This window comes from Platichthys flesus, chromosome 16 (assembly GCF_949316205.1).
Source record: "Platichthys flesus chromosome 16, fPlaFle2.1, whole genome shotgun sequence".
NCBI lineage: Eukaryota > Metazoa > Chordata > Actinopteri > Pleuronectiformes > Pleuronectidae > Platichthys > Platichthys flesus.
In genome coordinates this window covers 1,251,035-1,276,669 of record NC_084960.1, presented here as the reverse complement: position 1 = coordinate 1,276,669, position 25,635 = coordinate 1,251,035, and the positions used below count along the sequence as shown (strand labels likewise).

General features: G+C 45.3%; 2 protein-coding genes and 1 long non-coding RNA gene across 8 annotated transcripts; 1 reads left to right on the top strand and 2 right to left on the bottom strand.

The window, feature by feature from the left end:
- Positions 1 to 6,185: 6,185 nt before the first annotated feature.
- LOC133970623 (histone acetyltransferase KAT7-like) lies at positions 6,186 to 17,026 on the bottom strand. 6 transcript variants are annotated; one of them, XM_062407572.1, is made up of 15 exons: positions 16,826 to 17,025; positions 14,829 to 14,973; positions 13,183 to 13,401; positions 11,817 to 12,101; positions 11,651 to 11,733; positions 11,177 to 11,263; positions 10,564 to 10,662; positions 10,363 to 10,473; positions 9,340 to 9,531; positions 9,151 to 9,240; positions 8,829 to 8,969; positions 8,520 to 8,613; positions 8,233 to 8,379; positions 7,318 to 7,424; positions 6,186 to 7,229 (listed from the first exon to the last, which is right to left on the bottom strand). In XM_062407572.1, exons 1-15 carry the CDS (start codon positions 16,838 to 16,840, stop codon positions 7,131 to 7,133), a joined length of 1,914 nt encoding a protein of 637 aa, XP_062263556.1. In that variant the 5' UTR covers positions 16,841 to 17,025; the 3' UTR covers positions 6,186 to 7,130. The 6 variants fall into 6 exon arrangements, with proteins under 6 accessions (XP_062263556.1, XP_062263559.1, XP_062263558.1 ...); XM_062407575.1 differs by having other exon boundaries at positions 10,384 to 10,473; XM_062407574.1 differs by having other exon boundaries at positions 11,817 to 12,098.
- Positions 17,027 to 17,966: 940 nt separating this feature from the next.
- On the top strand, positions 17,967 to 25,373 carry aldh16a1 (aldehyde dehydrogenase 16 family, member A1). Its single transcript, XM_062407562.1, has 17 exons — positions 17,967 to 18,122; positions 19,276 to 19,375; positions 20,002 to 20,128; positions 20,239 to 20,396; positions 20,489 to 20,566; positions 20,804 to 20,991; positions 21,069 to 21,227; positions 21,326 to 21,484; positions 21,569 to 21,725; positions 21,953 to 22,028; positions 22,189 to 22,294; positions 22,682 to 22,815; positions 22,946 to 23,116; positions 23,519 to 23,723; positions 23,822 to 24,007; positions 24,082 to 24,207; positions 24,307 to 25,373. Exons 1-17 carry the CDS (start codon positions 18,033 to 18,035, stop codon positions 24,478 to 24,480), a joined length of 2,394 nt encoding a protein of 797 aa, XP_062263546.1. The 5' UTR covers positions 17,967 to 18,032; the 3' UTR covers positions 24,481 to 25,373.
- On the bottom strand, positions 18,606 to 21,186 carry LOC133970622 (uncharacterized). The gene is made up of 4 exons (XR_009924329.1): positions 21,051 to 21,186; positions 19,937 to 20,582; positions 19,185 to 19,442; positions 18,606 to 19,053 (listed from the first exon to the last, which is right to left on the bottom strand). It is a non-coding gene; the product is annotated as an uncharacterized LOC133970622 (long non-coding RNA).
- Positions 25,374 to 25,635: the final 262 nt, after the last annotated feature.

Sequence of the window (25,635 nt, the reverse complement as noted above, 5' to 3'; positions counted from 1 at the left end):
ATCGCTCGCTGGCACCACGACCTCGTCACTGAGGTGCAATGCATCCTGGGATAGGAAGGATCCCCCGTTGGAGTATTTGTTTCTTGGGGATCGAAGGATGCTTTTGTCAGCCATATTTAGAAGAGCCGCTGAAATGGGTTAGTCACTCACTGTCACAACTAGGGTCAATTTAATGTCTCAGATTATCTAAACCCAACCTGCATGTGTTTTAGGAAGCGCCAGTACAAAGAGAACATTCCAACCTTCTTGCTGTGTAGCCAAAGTGGGAACCAGTGCATCACCGTGCTCCCAGTTCATTATGCTCTGTAAGATGGATCATAATGATTCGTCTGTGTGGCGTGCAGAGAGAGGTAGATAATTGGATTCTTGTTGAAGGCTGTGGCCGTTTAAAGCATAAATTCATCACGCCGCCGTGCACAGCCCCCCCCACCGAGACTTTCACAAACACAAACTGAGCTGGAAATCTAATCGCACCTGGACAAGGTGACACGAGCCATAAAGACAACACAGCACACGACCGAGATCTGGTTCTGCTTTGACGGAGGAGCTGGGACTGGAGAAGTGACAGTGAAAATAAAACAGGTCCTGTCGTCGCCTGTGGCCTTTTCCTTCCTTGTTGTTCCCTGACCTGGTAAAACTCACAGTGTTGTCAGCTCCACTCTGTTCACTCATTTCATATTCTGCTGCTGGATGAGTTGCAACAGAGAGAAACTAATCAACACAGCCATCGTTCACAGGTTGAGCTCGGTTGGCTTTAGATAAGACAGAGTTTACTCAGTGTCTACGCACATCAGGTCTGAGTCACACGAAGAATCTGAGCTGCAGGATTTCAACACTGGAGGCTGGAGGGAGGAGCGAGCAGGGGCTGGTTTAAAAAGAGGCAACAGGGACCTTCGCTCAGGAGCAAACGCACAAGCAGGTGCAGGAGTAGACACATGTTGTTCTGGTCCTGAAGGTCTTTGGCTCCTGTATGCGTCCGACTCAGGAAGAACTTTCTTGACCATCTGCCGCCACTTTGACTCCGAGAACCTTGGGCCGACGATGGAAGCTCTGAAGTTTGTGGCCGTGCTGCTGGTGGTCGTGTTGGTGCAGGTCCTCGGGACACTGGGGACGCCGCTCCCCAGCCAAGAGGAAGACGGGGAGATGTGGACTGTGGACAAGTGGAAGGTAAAAAACTAAAGATCCTCCAAACAATGTGTACAGTTAAAGATTGATGGATTTTTCTTGGAATTTGCATGTATTGTCTTTATTTATTGTTTTTATAAAGTAAACTGAGAAAATAAACTTCTATGTCTGTTGCAATAATCCAGATTCTGGCTGAGCCTGTAAAACACACCTGTGGAACTAAGTAGCAGTTATATATATATATATTATAAATACAACATTTAGTATCGCTCTTTTAACAATCCTCTCATTCGACGTCCTGTAATATCAGTGTTCAGATAAAGAAGTGTTTTAGTTTTCTGTTCCGTCTCCTGTTTGTTTTACACTTCAGCACCACGGAGAGCTCCACACAGCCTGCACCGCCTAGTGGCTGAGGGAAGGAACTACTCCTACCCGACTCACTGTACCCGAACTAAATGAAATCACGAATCGTAGAAAATCGAACTTTAGCTGATGATTTGTTTGCTCTTGTAGAAAATTGTGGTAAATTATCTCCTCTTTGTTTTGCCAGAAGCAGAAAACGGGCTTTGATCTGTTATAATCAGGTTATTAAAGGAAACATGTCGTCCATGATGAGTTATATGAACTGTTGGACCTGAGATATGTGCAGCTGTGCAGAGACAGATCAAACACACACAACATCTGTTTGATAAACATACTGAGACAGGAGAGGGGATGCGTTTCACACACACACACACACACACACACACATCCCTATGTGCACTCTGTATTCAGTCTTTTATGCATGTTTGTGTTTAGGTATGTAGAACAGTCCTGGTTTGCTGCCTGAGAGTTGCAGTGCTGTATAAATGTTCATATATATGTATTAAATAAAAATAATTATGATAGAGGGCTGTGTCATATCCTGTGTTACGCATCTGCAACACTAAAAATAACCAAATGAAAATCCTGATCCAAAAAGTGGGAAAGTGGTGAAGGTTAAAAAACATTAACACATTATTAAGATGAGAAGAAGTGATCATGTTGGCAGATTAACAGAGAAAATGGAAGAGTTTACAGTTTAAAAAATAAAATATATACTGTTCACCCCTCTGCTCATTACACGTGTGTGTGTGTGTGTGTGTGTGTCTGTGTGTGTGTGCAGGGCAACCCAGTAGAGAGGGGGATAAGCATTCGGCTCGCAGACCTTCTCAAGCGTTCCAAATCGCAGCAGTTCCACGGCCTGATGGGAAGAAGCTCAGGTGGACAAACAATTCAACCTTGTACTTTTAAATTTGATTTATTGTATTTTGTCATTTTATTTTTCTCCAGTGACACGTTTGAATATTTCCTTATCATCTCCTGTTTGAACATTTTCCTCCTCTCTTGTATTTCAGGAGCATCTCAACCTGTGAGACTGGGGAGGAAGAGTGAGTGGGTTTAAACCATTAGAACCACATCGGTGCTGTTTCTCTTAGAATGACTCCGGTGGTGAAATCATCTGCTCGAGTGGTTTCTGTGTTTGTGTCTGCAGGAAACAAAGGGGAGATGTTTGTTGGACTCATGGGCCGAAGGAGTTTAGGAGCAGAAGGTGATGAAAACTGGATTTGATTTTGATTTGATTGTATTTTTATCTGTAATCAAGCCTCCGATCTACTTTGTAACTAAACTTAACTGTTTGCGTCTCTTAATATAATTTAAATAATTGATTTTACTTCCAGTATTCATGTTTTTTTAAGACATATTGTCCGATTTCATTCAATGCCTTAAAAGCAGAAAAATAAAACGTCTCATCTGTTATTCAAAAGCAGTAAATAATCTCATATCTTGACTCTTGTGGCGTCTGTCTCTGTTTTCCAGATGTGGAAGAGGAGTGGAAATCTGAATCTTATTAAAGATGAAAACAATGTAAATCACCTTAACCATAATCACACCTCTGATTCAACTACAGCGTCTGCTACAGTCGTACGCTGCTGAGCGGCAGGACCGACTGTCGAGTTTCACACACTCGGGACAGATGTTCTCAACATCTGCTGCAATGGACTCAAATCAATTCAAAGCTGTGGGAACCCCCCCCCCCCCCCCCTCCCCCCAGACCATCTCCATTATAATCAATATTATCAATCATATTTAAAACTATGTACGTGTGCACCCTGTGTCGTCTCAGGGCGTTGGCTTGTTTCTTATCAAACTCATTAAAGCTGATGACATCAACTGAGTGTGTCTTTATTCTGAGTTAAACATCTGCGGATGTGAATCCACTTTTTAAAATCAAAAATATTAAAGTTCAAATAAAGGTTCTAAAGCTTCACATCACCTAATTTAGTTATTTCTGTACTTTCTTGACTTTCAAGCTCTTCATAGTTTATCTGACGTTATAATCTTAGCTTATTTTATATTGTACAGTTAATAAATCACTTTGAATCCATCGGGTTCTGAACCTCAGCAGCTTTAACACTCTGACAACAGAACATTTATTATCTCATGGAACTATAGTTATGGTACAGATTTGATTTGTGTGTGACTTATTGAGCTGTGTAGTTAACGGTGTGAATTATAAATTGAAAAGAGTGTTATACTTGTATTAAATATGAAGTTTGTTGGGCTCTGTGGTTCACATCAGCTGCTTCATCCACACTGAACGTACAGATGTTCATTCGTTGTCAATCACAGAAACCAAAGGATTCTCTTTACTGTCAGAACACAAACAACACATCGAAGTCACCATTTGTGTTTATTGAGGAGGAAGTCGACGGGTAGAAGCAAATACAAAAGCCACAACTGAGCTACACATCGATGCCACGCTAAGTTTGTGTGTCGCTGCTTTGTGTGCATCATCTGAACAGGAAGCGGCTCTACGGAAGGTGATGGAGGGACTGTGGTTAGTAACTGGGAGCCAGAGAATGAATTATCAGTGAAACGCTCTGAACGTGTCTATAGCTGCCACCGGCCGCGAGGACGACCACGAGACAACAGGATGAGAAACACACGAGAAAGACGGTTTCCTTAAAGGACACGTTAAGAAACACGTTAAGAAACACGTTTAGAAACCGACACGTGTTTAACTGGAACCTCCTCAGGTCCATTTTCTGTGAGAACAGTCTCTCTCTGATCGATCGACTCAGAGGCAGCGAAGCAAAACTCAACGTTAACTCAGCAAAATCTAAATTTGCCACAGACACATATGGAACATTATCATCAGGAAGATGTTTTTAAGGACAGACTTTTACTTTGAAACCCTTTAAAAATGAAGTGCACTTTCCTGTAAACAAACTTTAGCTAAGTGGCACGTTTCAGGGGTTTATTGAGAACAGCTGCTCAGAGGATCACGTTTGAAACTGTTGATGTTTAGATTTTAAGAAAACAGGAACGTGAATCACAAGATTAAAGAAAAAAGATTAACAAGTTAAACACAGACAAATTGAAACAACGAGAAAATAAGACACAGAGAAAAACATCCTCAGCACTTTGAAGGCAACAGAACAAAAAACAAATCAGTCTGTAGTTTGCTAAAGAAAAAGATTCGTCCATGTTTGTGACATGAAGGATCCAGAAGGTGCAAAGCATTATGGGAAAGAAGCTGATTCAATCTGACGTCGTTGGACACACACCTTCAATTTCACAGCCAGCTGCTGTCGGACACTTCAAGGAACAGTTGGACATTCGGGGGAAACACACAGATTCACTTTCTGTCTGAGTAGCTGTGCTTCCACTGTCACGGGTCCACAGGAAGTGTGCGGCGCCTAGGAAGCCTCTCTGCGTTAAGACCTGGAGCCGGACTCGGACCAGAGGAACCTCCGAAGATCCCTAAAGACCTGTTTCCATGATAAACCCCTAACATCTGGCTTTTGTCTGCAAAGTGAAGGATTCAATCAGACTCTCTGCTCAAATGGCTGCAGCCTGTAAACGGGTTTGATGGATCCTGTGCTGGAGCAACGTGAACCCCGGTGTTCTGCTTTCATCCGTCACACGTGAGAGCAGCTTCCATCTTCCCTCTGAACTCTGAATGTAAACAAGTCCTCGAAGCAGCTCCAGCTGCAGAACGTGGCTCAGCGCAGACAGGGTGTGTTGTTGTGTTGACTCCTGCAGCAGCGTGTGTGTTAACAGACAGTGACAATGTGTAGAAGTTCTGACGTCACCTCAGATAACAGACGAGGCTCTGAAAGGAGAATGACTGTGGTCCTATTTGAAGGTGGTGAAATCCGGTAAGTTCTTTAAAACACATTCAAATCTACATAGAATCTTCAAATAAATATTTCTATTCACAATAAAAGCCGGCGCTACAGAGTGGACCCCTCCACCGACTCGTCTGTTACTGTACGGTCTACGCAGGTAAAGTCGTTTTAAGAATATAAATAGCATATTTATTTTTTTACAAATCTAATCAAAGAAAAACCTTGCTGGGCAAACACAGCTAAATATATTTCACATCAACACACGATAAAAAAAGAAGAAGGTAGAAATGGGCCGGTGGAGTTTTCATACAGTGGTAAAACCTTAGAGGTAGAAAAAGTGTCAAATGTGTTTGAGAACTTGAACGAGGTCGACGTGAGGATCACAGGAAACACAGCGACGTGTCGCTGAGCTTCCTCTTCCCGACCGAAGGTACGAGGGGAATCGAACCCGTGGTGACACCCGCCCTGCCCCCTGGTGACAGAACACGGCACCAACATGGCCAATGGCAGCTATAGCTTCCTGGGAAGGGACCATGGAGCTCGGTTAAATACGGGGACACTGTGAGTTTGTTGCACGAGAGAGAAGTGGAATTCTTTTGCTCTGAATTCAAACAGCCGCTGTTTCCTCTGGGGGACATTTTGATTTGCTCTTATTCTGTCTCTTATAAACGTTTCAACCAAAACCAGCTGCAGTTTGACAGTGAGAATAAAACCCATGTTGTTAATATTCAGCTGAGATCACAGGACTTGGTTTTCTCTGGTGACCTGGATGATGAATCCAGGTCTTGGTTCCTGAAGCAGTTTGAAACCTTGTTCAGTTGAATCCCTTCCAGCTGGTCTGTGTCTCCATGTCAGAGCGAACTGCAGCACAGACTCCGGCTGGAGATCGGATTAGCGGGGGGGGGGGGGGGGGGGGGTCTGGTAGGAGGTGCGCTAACGACGCACAATTACTTTCACTCATCAGATGACAAATGAGATGGAGCAGATGTCGGCGGTTGCAGAGAACACACAACTACATCGCTGGACATTAATCTTAGTTCATCATGACGTATATAACCCTATCTCATAAATAAAACATAGGAATGGATTAATTAATTTACAATTTGGGAGATAACTTAAAATAATGAATTTATAAATAACAGAATATATTTATTTGACACGCTCCTTTGTATAAAGTGACTTTAATCGATTGTGTTGCCGTCTCCGCCCTCTCGCCTCTCTATACAAAATAAACACAAACCAAGAGTTAATCTGCTTGTGTCGTTGTCCACATCTGTATTTGTGTAGCATTCCTGTTTCACGTCTGACCCCCCCCCCCCCCCCCCCGTTTCCTCCGTGAAGCTGGCACCTGCTACAAGATTTTGCCAGACTCCATTTTTAAATGTATCAGTCATTGAAGAAGGTGATAGTGTTCAAGCTGCTGAAGGAAAGTGGTGAAGCGAGAGGTGAGGAAATGAAAAGCTTGAATCTAATGTTTCACTTTAACTTTCTGTGCTTTTGCTTGTTTCACTTTTAGTGACCACTAATTCTCATGTTTTGGTTCTTTACCTTTGTTTTTGTGCAAATAAGAATTTAATTCTAAGCTTGGTTTTTTCAGAGACAGATCTTTAAATGTTTGAAACATCCAACGAGCTCTTTCTTTTTCCAGTCGTATTTAAAATGATTGTTGGACTGAAGTCAGTTTCCAGAGTCATGACAGTGACGGCTTGAACTCAGAGTAAAAGCTGACGACTGCAGCTTTTTGTACAAGAGTGTGTGTGAGGGGTGGTGTCAGGGTGTGTGAGCATGCCAGTGCACAGCGGAGGATGGGGCTGGGTGTGTGTTTGAAGGTGTTTGGAGTGTGAAGCGTCTCTACGTCCCTTTAGGAGGTGTCCATTTTAAGGCGGTGGGATCTATGGTCTTGCCATTTCCCCGTTTGGTCTCCTTGGCCTTCCAGTCGTCGATAAGGTCCTGAGGAGGAGGAACAACATCTTGGTTGAAATGAACTTCTCCTGTGAGTTTAGCAGCATGAAGGGAAGTTTGACTTCTGGTCTCTTACCTGTCTCTTTAAGACCAGATGCTTCCCCTTCCAGTATTTGAGCATCTGGAGCGACTGCAACGTGCTGACGATGTCCACCGGGTTCACCGCCGTCTCCTGACTGATCTCTGTGAACAGAGGAGTGAAACCACAGGGAGGGGGTCAGACTCTGGGATGTAGCAGGCTGCTGCTGTGGAGGAAAAGTTCCTGAAGAAAGTTACTACAGTTCCTCCTGTGGGCGACAAGAGGGCCCAGCACCAAATCATCTATCCCAAAGATACTGGGGAATTTCCCTTTGGACTGCTGCTGCCTCACGAGAGACGAGTCAGGCTGCGACTATGAACAAACAAAATTACTGTTGTCACAGCAAAATAAAACTGATGCTAAAATATGACATATTCACATGAAAGTGGAAACCCAGTGGTGTAGTTAGAACTAATCAAACCAGGACACAGCACTGAGAGAACGCCGAGTGCCGGCTGGGAGCACTCTGACAAATCATCTCCTTTATTCTGTATGAACACATCTGTCAATATTCAAAAAGATGTGCAGGCATTTTTCAAAAGGAAAGGAAGAAGATAAAAAGCTGTTTCATCACACTGATGGCTGCTCTAGTTACTTCTCTGTCGAATATTACAAAAGGGTTTCTGATTATTATTATTATTATTATTATCGGCATTTCGCTCACGGAGCCACTGTGTTTCCCACAGATCCACCAACATGAAGGCAGACTCTTCATCTTGTTTTTCATTTCAAGGATTTTCTCAGGTGACGGGAGAAAGCACAGAATGAAAGACGATGAGCTGAGCAGCCGTCTCCCGCTCGCTGACCCAGTTCTGGACGACTCGTCACGTTAACACTGACTCGGTGCTGATCCATCCACACACAACAGCCTGCAGCCTCTTTCTATAATGGTGTGTGTGCTCCTCTCCTGACCTTTGATAGAGATCTCCTTGCCCTGGAAATGGTTCAGGTAGCGCAGCAGCACCTCCTTCCAGTAGCTGCGGTAGCTGATGAGGCCCAGGTCGGACAGAGGACGCTCGGGTGAACCCACCTTCTCCTCCACCTTCGACAGCAGGTAACCTGGTGAAAGAGATTTAAAAGCTTTTAGTAGTTTCGCTGTCAAACATCCTCTCAAGGTAACACAACAACCAATCACAGGGCTGTTCAGTGAATGTGTGAGAGTCGCTACAGATGAACTCACACACTGGTTCTGTACTCACTGAAGTCTATGAGCATCTTGCCATAGCCCTGCCTCATGTACTGAGGCATGGTGAGGATGCAGGACACGTTATAGTTCAGGAAAGAGTTCTTCTCCTGCAGAAAGAGAATCGATCCATGAATACGACCTTTCACCTGAGGTTGAGGTTAGTGACACTTACACAGGGAGAGGATATAACATTTTACAACAGAAAGTGTAAACACAGAATCAAATATAATATCACGTGCTGAGGTAATTTATGCCCTTTCTTCTGTTCTCGTCTCCACAGTCTCTCTGTATATTAATAATTCAAACGTATAGGATGTGGCACCTTGGAGAAGTATCCGACGAGGTGGCAGCCGGTGTTGTCAGCTTCCGTCATCACATAGAAGAGGAACGGTTCCACGTCGTAGTACAGGGTCTTGTGGTCCAGGAAGAGCTTGGCCAGCAAACACAGGTTCTGGCAGTAAATCTGTGAGGAAGGACAATGTGTATGAATTACACAATATTGTGTTTTCTTGTCAGTGTGTTTCTTTGTGTAAAAGTTCCCTGGATTACTGGGTTAAGAGGAGTGTTAACCCCCCCAGTCATTGACAGCTAACTTTGCTTCACGAGAGGATCAATGATTCTTGGACCATCAGGAGGACATTTACCTTGTTCTTCTTTCCATCCACCTCAAAGACGGAGATGTTCCCCTTCCTGTAGATCTCGTCACCTGGAGGATGCTTCCACACACACTTGGCCTTTGACAGAAGGAAAACAGAGCAAACAAACACTGTAGTTTGAGCACAACCACAAACAAGAGGTCAGGGTCTGCAGAAGCCTCCAGAGAGCTGCCTCACCATGTGCCTGCGTAGAATGGTCTGGCTCTTCATATACTTCAGGCAGAACTCACACATGTAGAGCCTCCCCAGGCGGGCGTACTCCTCCGGGTAGGGGGAGTGGTACCAGGTGTCCAGCTCGTAGCGACCGAACACGATGGTCTTTATCATGTTGCTGCCTTCCGACACCTGACCGGACAGACGGAGCTTCTCCTGTTCGGGGAGGCAGGGAGGTGGAGACGGGGGGGCGGAGGGACAAGGTTCAAAGAGGACAAGAAGAGAGGGCAGGCCAGCAGACAGAGGGGAGAGGAAGAGGAAGAGATCTCAATTATGCAGGGAAGAGGATCGGTTGAGCCACAGATCAAACTTAGGAGGAACCTCAGCGGAGGAAACCAGTCACAGAAAAATCAACTAAATAAATGTAAAGATGTTGGGAAACCACAGGATGAGGAACAAACAGGAAACGGCTTCATATGAAGGGAACACAGGTCGTGGGTGTAAAGGGATTTTCAGGGACGTTATTTTCTAAATCTCTAAAACCGGACTTTAGATGTTTAAACGTTTGAATAGGGACAAGTTTAAGATTAACTACTTTATCTATCACCATGCCACTACAACAAAGACAAGAACAGAGACATTTAAACAAGCTAATTGGTGAATTACTTTTTTAAAGGTGATTTAGCAGGTAAACCAATGACTGCTGGGAACGCCTGTCACATATCTAAATATAGTGTTTGCACTAGAGAGTGAGCGTCTGCCTGGGAGGCTCAAAGCTTCAGGTGAAGGTTTGACCTGAAGCCAGATTGAAAACAACAAGGCGGTCTCATCTGAACGAGTCTAACAGCAAGTACAGGACAACAGGAAGTGATTCTCCAAACTACCAAAAATATCTCAGACTCCTCCTTTGGCTGCAGAGGAGGGTTTGCAGACTGAAACAGAGAAGAAGAGGAGTAAGGCAGAAAAGAGGGGACAAAAAAATAAGGAGGAAGGAGAACAGCGAGGAGGGGGGGGGGGGGGGGGGTGAGGATGAGTTTTCTCTCTTACAAGGTCGTCCGAGGCACGTGCCTGCGCTTTCCTGAACAGCTCCAGGTCGTAGTCGCTGGTGATGTTCTCCAGCAGCGGCTCCCGGCTCGCCCCGTGGCTCTGACGGTGCTCCTGGGGGGGGGGGGGGGGGGAATACAATATGGACAATATGGAAATGCTTAAGTTTGACGAATCACACTCGTTCAGCCCTCGCCCACTTACCGTGCACTTTTCCTTCTGCTCCTTGTTGAGGCCGGAGTTCCTCTTCCTCCTCAGCTCCGTCACCTTCTCCTTGTAGCGCAGCTGCCGCTCGGTCGGAGCCTGGAAACACACAAACCTTTCAAAAGAGCCAGTTCTGACCTCTTGACCTTTTAAGGGAGTGAGAAGAAGCGAGCAGAGTTACTGTGGATGCAATAACCAATGTGTTGTGTAATGTGTTGCAGTGTGTTCATCTTTTTCACCTTCCTCCTGACTTTCACATTTGTCTAGCGTGTGTTTAGCTGCAGCATTATGGAGTGCATGGTGTGTGTGTGTTACCATTTTGTACACGTTTCTTATTTTATTTTGTGTGTATACATTTCATACGGTGCCTTTTGAACATCTGGCCAGCTGAGCCATCTGATCTTTCACTGGAGGAGTTGCTGCTTTAAGAGCAACGCAGGGGGATTCCCCTCAGCGCACACAGACACACAAACACACCTTCAGCTCATGATGAAGTGAGTCCGACAGGTGAAATCCAACAGCAGAAGGAGGAAGGGTTTGTGCACCTGTGTGTTGCTACGTGTGAGCGTGCGTCACGTCTGCCTGATGCACTTGTGTGTGTGTGTTGTGTTACCTGGTTTCTGGTGGAATGTCTGTTCTCATCCTGACGGTGTGACAGCGTCCTCTCCTCGGCCTGTTTGTCGCGCGTCGATGCCTTGCCCTGACAAAACATCCACACTGTCTACCACCAGCCACTCACAAGCAGCCCTGCAGCACAAACATGCCCCCCCCCCCCCTCCACCACCTTCCTGGAGGCTTCACAGCTTGACTATTTCAATTTGATTCTGTTGGATTCCTTCAGTTTCATCCACTGGACACTTGGTCCCAGTGGGATGTTAACACAAGAGAATCTCTGTTTGACAACGAGCAAGAAACTAAACACCAGAAGAAGAAATGCAGCTGGTTTTTTACTCCAATGTGTGAAATAGTTGTTAAGAAATAACACAAAATACAATGAGAGAAGAGAAACTTTAAGATTACAGACAGAACTAGTTTCTGTTTTAAAGCAACTCAGTGGATTCTTCTAACAACGTGTGTGGTTGTGTACCTTGCACTCGTCCGCAGACAGGTTGTGGTAGAGAGGACATCCTGATATGGAGAAGTGTCTCTCATGTCTCCCTGTTAGATGACCTGATGTGGAGGGACAGATAAAGACAGGATGCTCAGAGAAGGTCTATGAGAGCAGGAAGCCATAGCGGCGGTGTGGCCCTCACCCAGCGAGTTGCACCCGGGCGTCGGACACTTCATGTTGAAGTTGTAGCTCTCGTGGAAGCGCCGGCGTTTGGGCCGGTGAGAGAGGTCATGGGCGGCGGCCTCTTTGAGTGACAGCTCTTTAGCCAATCTCTCGTCCTCCTCCTGTGAAACTACAATGTCGTTGCTGGAAGACACGAGGTCGTTGCTCGGGCTGGAAACCTCGATGTCCGACTCCGAGGAGGGGGCGTTGCCCGTTGGGGTGCGGGGGGGGGTCTCGTCCCGGTCCTCAGTCGGCTTCAGATCTGCTGAGCCAATCAGAACAAGAGAGACTTTGACAGACATGGACACTGTAAAGTAAAAAAAATCTATTTCTGCCATTTGGATTTTGATGATTGTTATGTTGTTATTTTTGTTATTGTTTACTAGTGATGATTCATTGTTTGTTAAAAGAGCTAATTATCTGTGACAGAGACATATTGAATTCATTATATTATTTAATTGGATTACAGATTTTAAGCTTTCCTCATCAACAAAGCTGATTTGTTATGTTCCAATATATTTAATAAGACAATCTACTGGGGACCATTGTATGGCCCTTGTTGTTTTTAATTTTTAAACAGATATGTAATACATTTAAATTTTGAACATTACTAGTCATTTTTATTACTATAGAATATAATACATTTTTACACCATGTCATTTCTGCCTTTAATTTTAATTTGAGCACATTAACTCATATTTCACACGTGTTACTGTCCACAACTCAATATACGTTACCTTCTTTTATTGAGCCAATAATTAGATTTGTGAGACATAACTAAAATGATGGTTAATTATGATTCTTATAAATCATGATTAACTGTGTATTGTGACATCACACTTACTATCTTCTCACACGATGACTCACTGGTAAGATGAAGAATGATCAAATTGAATAAGCTCACAATCTAATTACAGATGAATGTGCTTTTCCTTCCAGTGGCTGAAGTGAGACAACCGCAGCCCCTGGTCTGTGTGAGGTCATCCATTCATCCATTCATCCATCCATCCATTCATCCATCCATCCATTCATTCATTCATTCATTTATTCATCCATCCATCCATTCATTCATTCATTTATTCATTCATCCATCCATTCATCCATTGAATGGAGACAACACACGTCCTGGATCTGTGCTCAGACACATTTGTTTTCTTTGTGATCAGGAACAAGCTGTGATAACAACCAGGCCTGATGATATTAGCACCACAATGAATGAAGAACACACACACATAGACCCCCCCCCCCACACACCCCTCTTCTTATTGTCATCCCTTGTTCTCTCCTCCTTCCCAACTCAACTCTCTCATCCACTGTTCCTCTACTCCTCCACCACATCCTCTCACCATTCGCCTCCGTGTCGGACCCAGACGACCGACTCTGGCGCAGCGGGTATCTTTTGGCTGTGTTGTTTGTCGCCCCCTGTTGGCTGCGTGTGACCCTGCGCCCGGAGGAGAAGACGGACGCCGTCACTGCTGAGCGTGCTGCCGGCTCCGGTGGCGAGTCCAGGCCTTCATCGGATCCCACTGCTGCAGGAGAACTGCTCCTCACTGAGCTGCCGTTATCTAGGAGAGGAGAGGAGAGGAGAGGAGAGGAGAGGAGAGGAGAGGAGAGGAAGGAGAGGAGAGGAGAGGAGAGGAGAGGAGAGGAGAGGAGAGGAGAGGAAATCTATGAGACCTGAAAGTATCCGGCTTTATATAAACTAAATATCCGTCCTTGTAAACGTAATGAATAACAACAGAGCCAATGGCATAGTCTATTAGCAAGATATGATATTTGAAATAGTGTCTTATTCTGAATTAGGTCAATCATTTGAATGTCCGTGTAAACACAGTCAAGGTTAATAATCTTTTCTGAATATCTGACTGTTGATGACAGTAAACAGTGAGATGATATTGGAGATAACTGTCGGTTGCAGCACTGCCTGAGTGCAGAAACCTTTTTAGAGCAGACGCATTAAACGTTTTCCAGATTCTAGATTAGTAGTCTAAGCAACTCCAAACAAAAATGGTGAGAGGAAGAAAAAGAAGAAGAAGAAGAAGAAGAAGAAGAAGAAGAAGAAGAAGAAGGAGTTACTTGTTCAGCGAACCGCCTCAGTGGTTGTGAGGAGTCTGATCCCACCACAGGGCGGAGGACTGAGCTTCTGACGTGTCTGGAGCGAACTCTGATCTGAGCCTCTGAGGACTCACACTTCCCACAGCAGAGGGAACAGTGTCATCCTTTCTTTCTCTGCTGTGAATCCCCTCTGGCTCAGCAGAACGAGGTCACACAGGGTGTGTTTGTGTGTCTGTGGTGGTGTTGGGTGGGGGTGGAGGGGTCAGGCTGTCTCAACCCATTCATGCTTTATCACTGCTCATATAAAAGCCAGTGGGAGGTGGTCTCTGGATGAAGATATCTCATCGTAAGGACTCACATTAAATAAATAAATTACACAGATCTGGTTTGTGTGGAGATAAAATATGTATGATAAACAGAAGAGTGCACAAAAACCCAACTTTGATATAATAAAACACGTTTTATTATACCCACAAGGAAAAACGGTTCCTCTAACTTTCTAAAGTTTAAAACAAGATAAAAGTGTGAACCTTGGTTTTATATTAAGGGTAAAATAAAATGGTTTAGAGATGCTAAAGGTTAAAAGGCCTGATAGATGCTCCTTCTCTGCAGTAGATGGAAATATTTCATTCTTATAAACATTTTATCAACTAATTTCCTACAGGAAGTAAGTCAGACTTAGAGGTTGTCTTCTTATAACTGAATTCACATAAGGCCAGGTTATTATTATTTTTTAATCTCTATTATTATATAATCATTATTATTTGTGTACTTCCTTCTGTATTTTTAACATTTATGATTTATAACTAAGGTGATATTATTATTTGTATTGTAAAGTCTTTCTTGTTCTCTATGGGTTATTACTGTATAATAGGTTCACTAGGTTAGGTGACTTTGTGTGTCTCCTGTAATTTATCATCTTCCATCAGACGTTTACCTTGTGAGCTTCGGCTGAGGCGCAGGGACGCGCGCGTCAGGCGCGTGCTGCTGCGCCTGTGCACGCTCTCGGAAACTTCGACTTGTTCGAGGTCGGCGGAAAAATCCGAGTCCTCGGTCCCGTCCGAGCTGCTTCCGGCGGTTCTCTGGAAACAAGGAGCAGACGCAGCGTCAGTTCACGCGGAGCTCTGCGCGGAGAACTGCGCACAGATCAGTGAACAGAGCTCCAGTCCGAATGCGAGTGGTTCTACTGGTTTCTTTGTTTTACCAGCGGATGATTCAACAAAGCTCCCATTCTGAGGGAGGAACGTCATCCCGTCACTTCTCCTCTGCAGCCTCTCATCCCGATGAGCCAGCTCGTAAACAACGTGTAATGTAGATATAAATAACATATAATATATATATTAATTAACTCTTATTTCCAAACATCCTAAATGAACAAATGAATACATGAAATGTCCCAATTACAGCGAGCAGCACGCGGAGCGAGTGAATGAGGCTGAAAACTGAGCCTCTCGTTCCCCTCCGAACCCCGGCTGAGGTGGGGGGTGGGGTGGGGGGTGGGGTGAGGAGCATCCGCCAACATGTCATTTGCATTTCAGGGAACACGCTGCATGTGGATCGCGTGCATCCCCTGAAACAACAGCTCACAGGCCTGCAAGATATTATCTCAGCAAAATATGATGCATTTAGAAGATGCATCGATATTTTTTATATATTTCACTAATTCCATTTGTTTATTAACCCAAGAAAAGCTGCTGCACATATTTTTTGCACATAATTTGGACAATTACACGACATTTACCTTTATATAGCACATTTGTAAAACTGCCAGACGTTGTATATAAAATTAATATATTCATTCTGTTTTTAATCTTATTTATATCTTCTTATTACATTCCCCCCGTCCAGAATCCAAATAATAGAGTTTTACATGAGACGATGCCCTAAACCCGTGCATGTAAATGAAGTAATGCATCGTTTCATATAACAACAGATCAAAGATTACAGAACAATATACACGATGGAGTCTTAAGTCTGAAAATAACATGTATACAGAGTAAATGCAGAATGTGCCTAATGGAAATTACAATAAGATGAGATAATCCTTTATTAGTCCCACAATGAGGAGATCTGCGGTATTATAGCAGCAAGAGTCAAAAATAGGCATCAATAAGCAATAAGGATAATAATACTTAATACTGTAGGGAAATAGAAACATTTTTGGAAAATATGAATGGAATATAAACTAAAACAAAGGAAATTCAGGCACATGAAGCAGATAATAGGGTTAACAATAGAGAATATTGCCCATCATTTTAACATCATGCTTAAATTGCACATGAATGATCATTTCTAGGACGAAACATTTGAAAAATAAATATTGATAATATCTCATTTATTGTTAATTTCGTTTAAATCCATCTTAATTCATAAGTTTTGTGCTGTGAAACCATTTGTGAAGTTTTCAGGAGAAATAAACAACAACACGAAGCACGAACGTGTTTGACAGCTTCACAGTGGACCAATGACATTCGAGAGGGGGCGGGGACTGGAAAGCCAAACCAATCACCGCGGCGCTTTCCCGGTTCTGACCAATCGCAGCGTTGTTTTGGTGCGGGACGCCGCGTTTCACGCTCGTTCCCTTATATCTCCACGTTAGCGACGTTCAGCGGGAACCAGCGTCACAAACACACAACCCGAGGTCCCCCCCACATAGGTGTTCACACCTCTGCGGATCCGAGGAGACACACAACGCGTCCACAACAATCACACAAACCTGCCACTCAGCAGGAAACAGGCGTTAGCTTGGCGTGTAGCAGACACACAACATGGCAGCCTGAGAATCAACACACAATCTCGTTAACTCACTCAGTGTGTGTCGCACAGCCACAGATCACCACACACAAGCGCGATGTTAGCTAACGTTAGCCGTGGCGTCCTGTTGTTGTTGTTGTTGTTGTTGTGTGTCCGAGCTGCAGCTCACAGCAGCCTTACCTTTCTGCGGGGCATTGTTAAAAGGGGCGTGTGTCCTCCGGCGGCTCGCGGTCCCGTCTTCTATGGGCGAGTGGACTCAGGACAGGTCAACGGGGAGAAGGACGAGGCCGCAGACATGAGACAACTGATCTGAGACAGGAGACACATCTGTCCCCTCGCACTTCCTGGTGAGCCCCGCGCAACCCGGTCGTGGTTTCAGGTGCATCGACAAAATGCCTCCGGGTGGAACACGCGTCTGTTTCCAGATATTCATAAAATCCCGAATCAAACACTATTACACAATATTAATGTGATTGAATAGTCATAATCAAACCCCCAACCAGCTGTTCATAAGAATCACTCGTTTTCTGAAGAGATATTTACCCCGGTCTCGATCGAGACTCCAGATGTGCTCCTTCTATTTCTGCACTTAGTGTGTTTTAATCAATTACATCCTTTATTTGATCTTGTAGTTACTGATCTATTACACACACACACACACACACACACACACACACACGGTGCAATAACTATTCACACACACTCCATACAGTTAAAGTTGTTACTTCATGAAATGGAAGCCCCACGGCGCCTTTGAATGTATAGTTTTAGTTGTGTATTATATTTGACTTTTTTTTACAGTGAGCTCTTTGTACATTGGTTTTATAGTAACTGAACTATTGCACTTCTGAGCTGAGCAGTTTCTTCCTGTCCAACACTTTCCATTGTACTGTTGACCCTGTGTTAACTTGCTTATGACTAAAAAAACTTGAAACGTATTATTTATAGCAGGCATAATGTAGTAAAGATCCAGTGTAGACCCATCACAAGCTACCATGCCGAGGAAAAACGTGTTTTATTCAACAATGTCTTTTCTTTCAAAACAAAAAAGCAGTACAAACTATTAATGCATACAATTTATTTAAAATTTTATTTTGAATTACTTTGCTCTTGCTTATGTATTTATGGTATATGCATTTATTTGTTTGTACTTATTTTTTAAGTATTACTGGTTTGAAATAAAGTGTGGGAAAAATGGAAAAACACCGGAAGTGTGTAGGAGTGACGCCTCTCGCGCTGCACCAGTCTCTGACAGAGAACTTCATTTGAGTCCGAGTGGGACCTCTGTCCCCCCGCCCCTCTGTGTGTTAGCTCCTGCAGCTAGCTGAGTTAGCTTGCCAGCAGCTCTCGCTCCCTCCCAGTCGCTCACAGCTGATCTCTGAGTAGCATGGCTGCCAGCAGCACCAGCACAGTGTTCAGCATCTTCCAGAACATGGAGTACGGACCTGCAGCCGCTTCCGGCTGCGCCACGGCTCAGGTAAACTCTCCAGCTTCCTGTTTCCACCTGGTTTAAAACTGTGTTGTGTAGTTAACGGTGAGGAAACGTGTGTGTTTCTGCTCAGATGTGTTAGCATGTAGCCGCCGCACTGTCCCATGTGAGCCTCATTAACTGTCACTCACAAGGCTGACATGTGACGGGTCGGGCTGAGGTGCAGCCAGATGTTGAGTCCAGATGTAGAGAATAAAGTTTTACCTCTGAGGTTTAAGGGAAATGTTGTGACGTAACAAAGGAAAGTCACACACAACTAGTTATACAACTAAGATAAGTTAAGATAAGTTGGACATTTGCAATATGACAGCAGCAAGAGTCAACACAGGCAGTGTAAGTGTAAGGAATATTAAATATATGAATGGAATTAATACCAATCTATACACTGTAAAAATAAAATAGTTAATCTGTACTGAATTATTAGCTTGTTCTGTCTTTGAACATAAAAAAACCCATAAAAAGCTCAAAATCTAACATGGAGGAAGTAGGATCTTTATTTAAATCTATAAATCACGACTTACAGACTCAGAGTGTGAACCTTAACCAGACATTCAGGGATAGACAGCGTTGTGTTACATTAAAGAAAATGTAAGATTTATTATTATCCCTTACTATGTTTTAGTCTCTTTGGAGTCCATCAAGAGTGAAACACTAAATTACCAGTTGAACCACATGTGACCTTCTATTGCAGAAGAAACCCAGAAAGCACAGTTTGACCTCAGAGCTCTGTCTGGAGCTGAAGATGAGCTCTGAGCCTCAGAGACATTCTGCTCTGTACTTTGGTTTTGTGTCTGTAAATCGTTGACTCACTCCTGCTGCCCTGTCGGCCGCCGCTCCGTCACAGCGGAGGTGGCGTCTTCCCGACCAATGAGATGTGAGCAGATCAGGTCGTCAGCTCAAAATCTCACACCGTGGATATCTGCCGGAAAAATATATTGAGTATATATCGTCTGAATGAATAAGTACAGCTGCCACAGTGAAGTTACAGAAACTCAATAAAATACAATCAGTGCAGATACATCCTTGTTTGTTAATCATCTGAATCATAACCTGGTTCCCTCACGTGCAGGTCGTCAGTGAGCTGCTGCACTTGTGCGTGTTGTGTTGTCACAGTTAACAGAAGTCGTTTCTCCTCCACCAGGCCTGGTTGGAGCATCACTCTCGTTCTCTGGGTCTGTTCATGGACGGCAAGTTCGTCCGCCCGGCCGACCGAGGGACTCGCTCCCTGACCGACTCCAAAGGTAACAGCAGCTCCGACCTCGCTGGAAGCTTTTACACCGTCTGATGCAAACCACAAACACATAGGGTCTGCAACAAACAAACAAACAAACAAAATCTGAATCAGAAAGTGTTTGCTCTGGTTATTGGTGCATACAATGAACATAGAAACATAAAAACATAAAAACACACATCAGAAAAGCAATAAAAAGAAACAATATATATTTACTCACTATTTACTTCTTATTTACTCCCTTTTTCTAATATTTATACAAAGTAACATTTATTTAGACATAAACATATCTAAATAAAATATACATAGTAGATAAAAGATATAAAAGCGAAGTAAAAAGTGAAATGCAAGATGCAAGACAGTGAACAGTGTCAGATTGCAATATGCAATGTAATGCACTATAATATAATATAATGTGTTAATTTATCACATGCTTGAGGTGTGGGGGCGGAGTAAAGGTCAGAGTCAGGTGGGGGTCCCGGGCCTTGTCGATAAGGCCAATCAAAACGCATGTTTGCTAAAAATCTATTGTTACTGCACCCGATCAACAATCCACATAAAAAGAAGTCACTAGAAGAAGTGGCTCCCTCTGGTTGGAGCTTCATGGAGCAGATGGTGTAACGCTCTGATCTCCAGGTGGGGACGTGTGCAGCCTGGTGTGTGCTGCTGAGGACGATGTGTCCCAGTGCGCCGCCTCGGCTGTTACTGGCCAGCGAGCCTGGAGTGGGATGACGTGCTACACCAGAGCCAAAGTTCTGCTCAGGTAGGACACACTCAGTGCAGTTATCAAAACAATATCATCATCTTCATACAACAGAAGTCCAACATGCAGCGGTAAGAAAAGCGTGAGCTGGTTTTCTTTCTGGTCACCAGGCTGGTGAGCGTCCTCGGCCAGCACGCCCAGTGTGTGTCGGAGCTGTGCGAGCTGTGTGAGGCGTCCTGCTCGTCCTCCGCCCTGGTCCGCCTGCTGCAGTACTACAGCAGCTGGGCTCAGCTCCGGGACACGCTCATCCCCGGCTGGACTCCTCTGGGTGAGGGGACAGGAAGTTACACCTGGAGGAGTCTTTTCCTTCAGTCTCTTTGCTCGATGTCGGGTTAACGGTTCCTCTTCCTTCTCTCCCAGGTGTGGTGGCTGTTGTTGTCTCTGATGACTGTTCTCTTTATTCCCTGATGCTCCGAGTCCTGCCAGCTCTGGCCATGGGTGAGACACAACATATCTTAAAGAGAAAGACATGATCAGTCTTCTTTCTCAGGAAAAGAGATTTATAATAAGACAAGCAACAACAGCTGAAACATCAAATCAATAAATCAAAGTAGCTGCAGATTAAAGGTTAACCGATAAGTTGCTGTTGCTCCGATGCAAGTTTTATTTTGGTAATTCTCATTCAGAATTGTTTTACGAGGTGTTTTTAAATAACTGAATCTTGCCTCCTCCCAGGAAACGCTGTCATCGTTGTGCCTGGTCAGAGCTCCGCCCCTCCGGCGCTCCTATTGGCTCAGCTCTTTACAGGTGCTGGACTTCCTGCTGGGGCTCTTAATGTTTTAACAGGAAGTGACACGCTGCTCGGGGCCAAAGTGGCCCAGAATCCGAGCATCAGCTACGTCACCTACTCTGGCAACAAGCAGGTGTGTGAGCGAGAAATGTGGTTTTACTGTGTCAACACAGTTTCCCCAAATCAACACACCCTTTGCTCCTGGTCCAGGACGGAGTGATGCTGTGCAAGGCCACAGCTGGGATGGGTGTCCCCGTCTCTGTCTTCCCCGGCGTCGGGGCCACATGTCCCTTCGTCATCTTTGAGTCGGCTGACATCGACAGCGCTGTGGATGGAGTGATAGAGGCAGCCTTCAAAAAGAAGAAAGAGGTGGCTCACTTGAAAATAATCCTTGTTTCATCACCTCAGACCCCCCACCCCCCCCCCCCCCGAAGACACCTCCTAACCCTCCTCCTCTCCCCCGTCAGGTCCACTGGGTGTTGTGTGTGCAGGAGAGTGTGTTGGACGGCGTTGTGGCCCGTCTCAGGCTGCGTATGGCCGGGAGGAAGTGTGTTGCTCTGCCCAGCGGGGCAGACCGAGTCCTGGTGGAGGCTGCAGTACAGGAGGCCCAGCAGCAGGGGGCCACGGTTAGTCCGAACCAGTTGAGGATGAGCTGCCCTGTGACTTTCTGCATGTTGCTAAACCAGTAAACTTCTTCTCTGTTTCCCCAGTTGGTCCAGTCCTGTGCTGTTCCTCCGTCAGGTGACCTGTACCCTCCCACCGTTCTCTGTGGGGCCGCCCCCTCCTCTCCTTTTGTGGTCAACCCTTCTCCTGGACCGCTGCTCCCTCTCATGACCTTCAGGAGCAACACAGAAGCAGTGACGCTGGGTAAGGAGACATCTGTGGACACTGATGTTGGCAGTGAAGAAGTTTGTTGTACAGTACTGCTTCCTGCGTAGGGTGTCCCAGACCTCCCTTTCCTAGACAAGCTTTCCTACTCCTCCTGTGGGGTCCCGAGGCGTCCCCAGGCCTGATGGGATCTGTGGTCCCTCCAGCAGGTTCTGGGGTCTCCTCCCTGTCTGTTCAGTGAAATATTCCACCTTGTGTTTTCACAGGGAACCACAGTCCTCACGGCCTGGCAGCCTCCATCTGGACTGAAGACCTCACTCTGGCTCTTGAGACGGCAAAGAGGTTCGTTCATGCACTTTGGTCTCGATCTTCTTCTCTTTGTTATAAGTGACATCTCACATAATCGTCCTCTATAGCCCCCGGTGGCCTGGAGGGTTTTAAACTTCTGTTTTGTTAAATCTTCTCTGACGTCTGATGTTTCCTCTTCCTTTATTATCCTCAGTCTGTCAGTCGGCTCTGTGTGGGTGAACTCCCACTCGGTGTCAGACCCTTGTCTTCCTGTCTCCGGTCACAAAGACTCCGGCACCTGCACCGATGGAGGACAGGAGGTGAGTTTCAGTCACTTCACTCTGAGAGGAAACACCTGTAGCTGCTTCTAGACCTGAAAGCTGCTGACATTCTCCAGAGCAGCTGCATGTGAGAAAGCAAACGTCCGAGTGAGAGATCAGCTCTTTCTCCAGAGCTTCTCCTGCCGGCCCCCAAGTTAAACTCTGGATAATGTCTGAATGAGCCCATGTGAGAACACAGCAGGAGATTCTCTGGAGGAGTCACCCTCAGACAGACGCACACAATTCAAATATCTGTGGAGCCAACTACCAGGAGACTGTCAGGAGTTTCTCTGGAGCTCAGAGCTTGTCTGAACGTAGCTTAACAAACCAACCCATTGGGCAGAAGAGTCTTGGATGCATGTTGACCACCTCTCTGCTCTCTCTCAGGGCTTGTACCAGTTTCTACGCCCGCCCTGCTCCTCCTCTCCTCTGCCTCGCTCCACCCCTGTGTCTATGGACTACACTAAGTTTGGAACAGCCGCGTCTCCAAAGATAATTCCTGATGATTCAGACGCTGCCAGGTGAGTTTGTGTCAGATTCCACAGCTGCACACAAACCATCAGATGAAGTTCATCTTCTTCTTATTGAAGTCACACATAACTGATCTGTTTGCTGGAGATATGCTGACATGCGTCTCTTCCCCCCCCCCAGTGCTCCGAAGTCCTACCTGCAGTTTGTTGGAGGCAAGGCATGCAAATCCGAGTCAGGCTGCAGTGTAGCCGTGCAACCACCAGGAGGTGGCGGTGTGTTGGCCTACTGTCCAGACGGAGGTCGGAAAGATGTGAGGAATGCTGTGGAGGCTGCGATCAAAGTGCAGCCCGGGTGAGAGCTGCGGCTGAAGCTGATAAAACACACACAAGCATTTTGAACCTGATTATTTCTGGACGTCTTGATCATGAACCTTAATCTTAAAACTTTTAAAACTAGTTAAACTATAACCGGATTCTTAAAGTGAACATTTGAACTGACGAGAGCCGAGATGTGAGATTTATTCATGCAGATGTTACGACACATGAACAAATGTGTGTTTATCACCAGTCAAAGTACAACTTGACTCTAGGAGCTGATACAAAAAATTTGCTGAGTCATAGAAAAATATGTGCGTATCAGCAGAGAGTGAAGAACTAAATCCACACAGAGGCCTTTTAAAAATGGAGGATTTCTCAAATATAACCAAACAAAGACTGTTAAAGACTGTATTTCTTTAACCCCCCCCCCCCCCAGCTGGATGAAGAAGAGTCCGTCAGCACGCGCTCAGTCGCTCTACTCTCTGGCCAAGGCCCTGGAGTCAAAGAGGCGAGAGGTCGCTGCGTCCATCAGCGTCCACGCCGCCCTGCCCGCTGGGGCGGCGGAGAAGGAGGCGGACCTCAGCATCGCGAGGCTCAGTGATTGGGCAGCGTACTGTGACAAGTTCCAAGGAGCAACTCTGGTGAGGCACAAGATTTATCAGAGAAATGTGATTTGAGTTGTTGCATCAGAAAATCATCAGCTTCAAAGGCTCTTACAAACATCCTCCCTCCTCTGCAGCCCATGCCACAGTCTGGCTCCGCCCTCTCCATCCCTGAAGCCCTCGGAGTCGTGGGCATCGTCCTCCCAGATGAGAACCCCCTCCTCTCCCTGGTGACACTGCTCGGGGCAGCCATAGCCACTGGGAACGCCGTCATCATGGTGCCCAGTCAGAAGTATCCACTGGCAGCCCTGGCCTTCATTCAGGCAAGTGTAGAGAAGTGGTCGTCTCCGTGTTCACCTGTTGATGTGTCTGTGAACTCCACTGTGTTCCTCCACAGGTCCTCCAGGCCTCAGACCTGCCTGCAGGTTTGGTAAATGTCATTTCAGGAAGTAGGGACCAGCTGACCGTGGCTCTGGCCAATCACAGCGTCATCAAGGCCGTCTGGTACTGGGGCAGTGCTGAGGTAAGAAGAGAATCCAAGAGAAACCTGAGAATGATCCATCAAGACACAGTCGCTGTTAACGAGCCCGACCACCCGTCCTCCTTCTCTCCTCCTCTGCAGGGCTGTCAGTTCCTCCAGTACTCCTGCACCAGCCCTCTCAAAACCCTGCAGCTCGTCTGCCAGGAGGTCGAGGGAGACGCTGGGAGGGACTGGACCCAGTCGCATCCTTCACTGCTTGAGGAACTGTGGAGAAACGCTGTGCAGTGGAAGAGTGTGTGGATTCCCACAGCGTGAGGGGAATCTAGAAGATGAATGAAGTGTTAAAGAAATCCACAGATATTTACTGTGACCTATGAAAACGATCAGATGCCTTTTTAAATCTAAAGAGAACAGACAGTTGTTCCTCAGCTGCCGTGAATCTGCCCCTTACAACTTCCTGTAGCACTTGAAAAAGAAAGTCATCCTCCAGCTGAGGCCCTGAAGAGGCTCAGCTGCTTCTCACCAGGTCCCTGAAGCTCTGATCACATCACACAAACTTCAGCTTCCATTACTCCACTGAATCTGCACCACATGTCGAATCTGACAGGTTGAATTTATAAAGCACTTAAACTACAGGAGAAATGACCCCCGGGTAAAGAAATCAATATGAGTCTCATTCCTCATTTCTTCACTGTGGTAAAGACAGTTTGAATTCCTCCTCAAACAACTGAAGAAGCAGAAACACACAGGACTACGTGACTTCTTCTTTTTAGAAGCAGAAACGAAAATTCTCAATAAAAGATAATTTCAGTTCTGTTTTTAATGAGTCCCGAAACCAGCGACACAGATAACAGCTCGTTAGCCCGTTGGACTAATTGACTGTTGATTTGCTCCAACTACCTGATGTCCACATGTCCCCTCGTGTCTCTACCTCCACCATCGTGTCTTTCATCATCATTACTCAAAGGTCAGAGTGTTGACCTTGAAATCTCGGCCTTACAGTTCAGTGGATGAAGGAGCAAAGATCGATGGATCCTGTGTGAAATCAATACAAATACTGTGATGCACTGAACTGACCATCTTCAACAATGAGTTGTCTATTTGTTTTCCATGTCCAAGTCGAGTTTATTAATAATGATTTTCAAATTTGAATGTTCCCAGAGAGTCTCACTGTCTAAAAGCCATAATTAAAAGATAATTACACAGATGTTCATATTCTCTTGTGGTGTTTTAACGGTTCTGATGTTGTCGCTCTCCAGATGTTGTGTTGTCCACATTTAAATATTCAACCAATAAGGTTATTGTCCTCCAGATGATGTGAAGGACCCTAGTGTCGTTTTCCTCCAGCGCCTGCACACGTTTCACATTATCTCTGAACAGCTTTGTTCATTTCTACATTTCTGGATTAAACTGATCTGATCTACCCAAAGATATTAAACACAAACTTCACCACAGTTTGAATGAAATCCT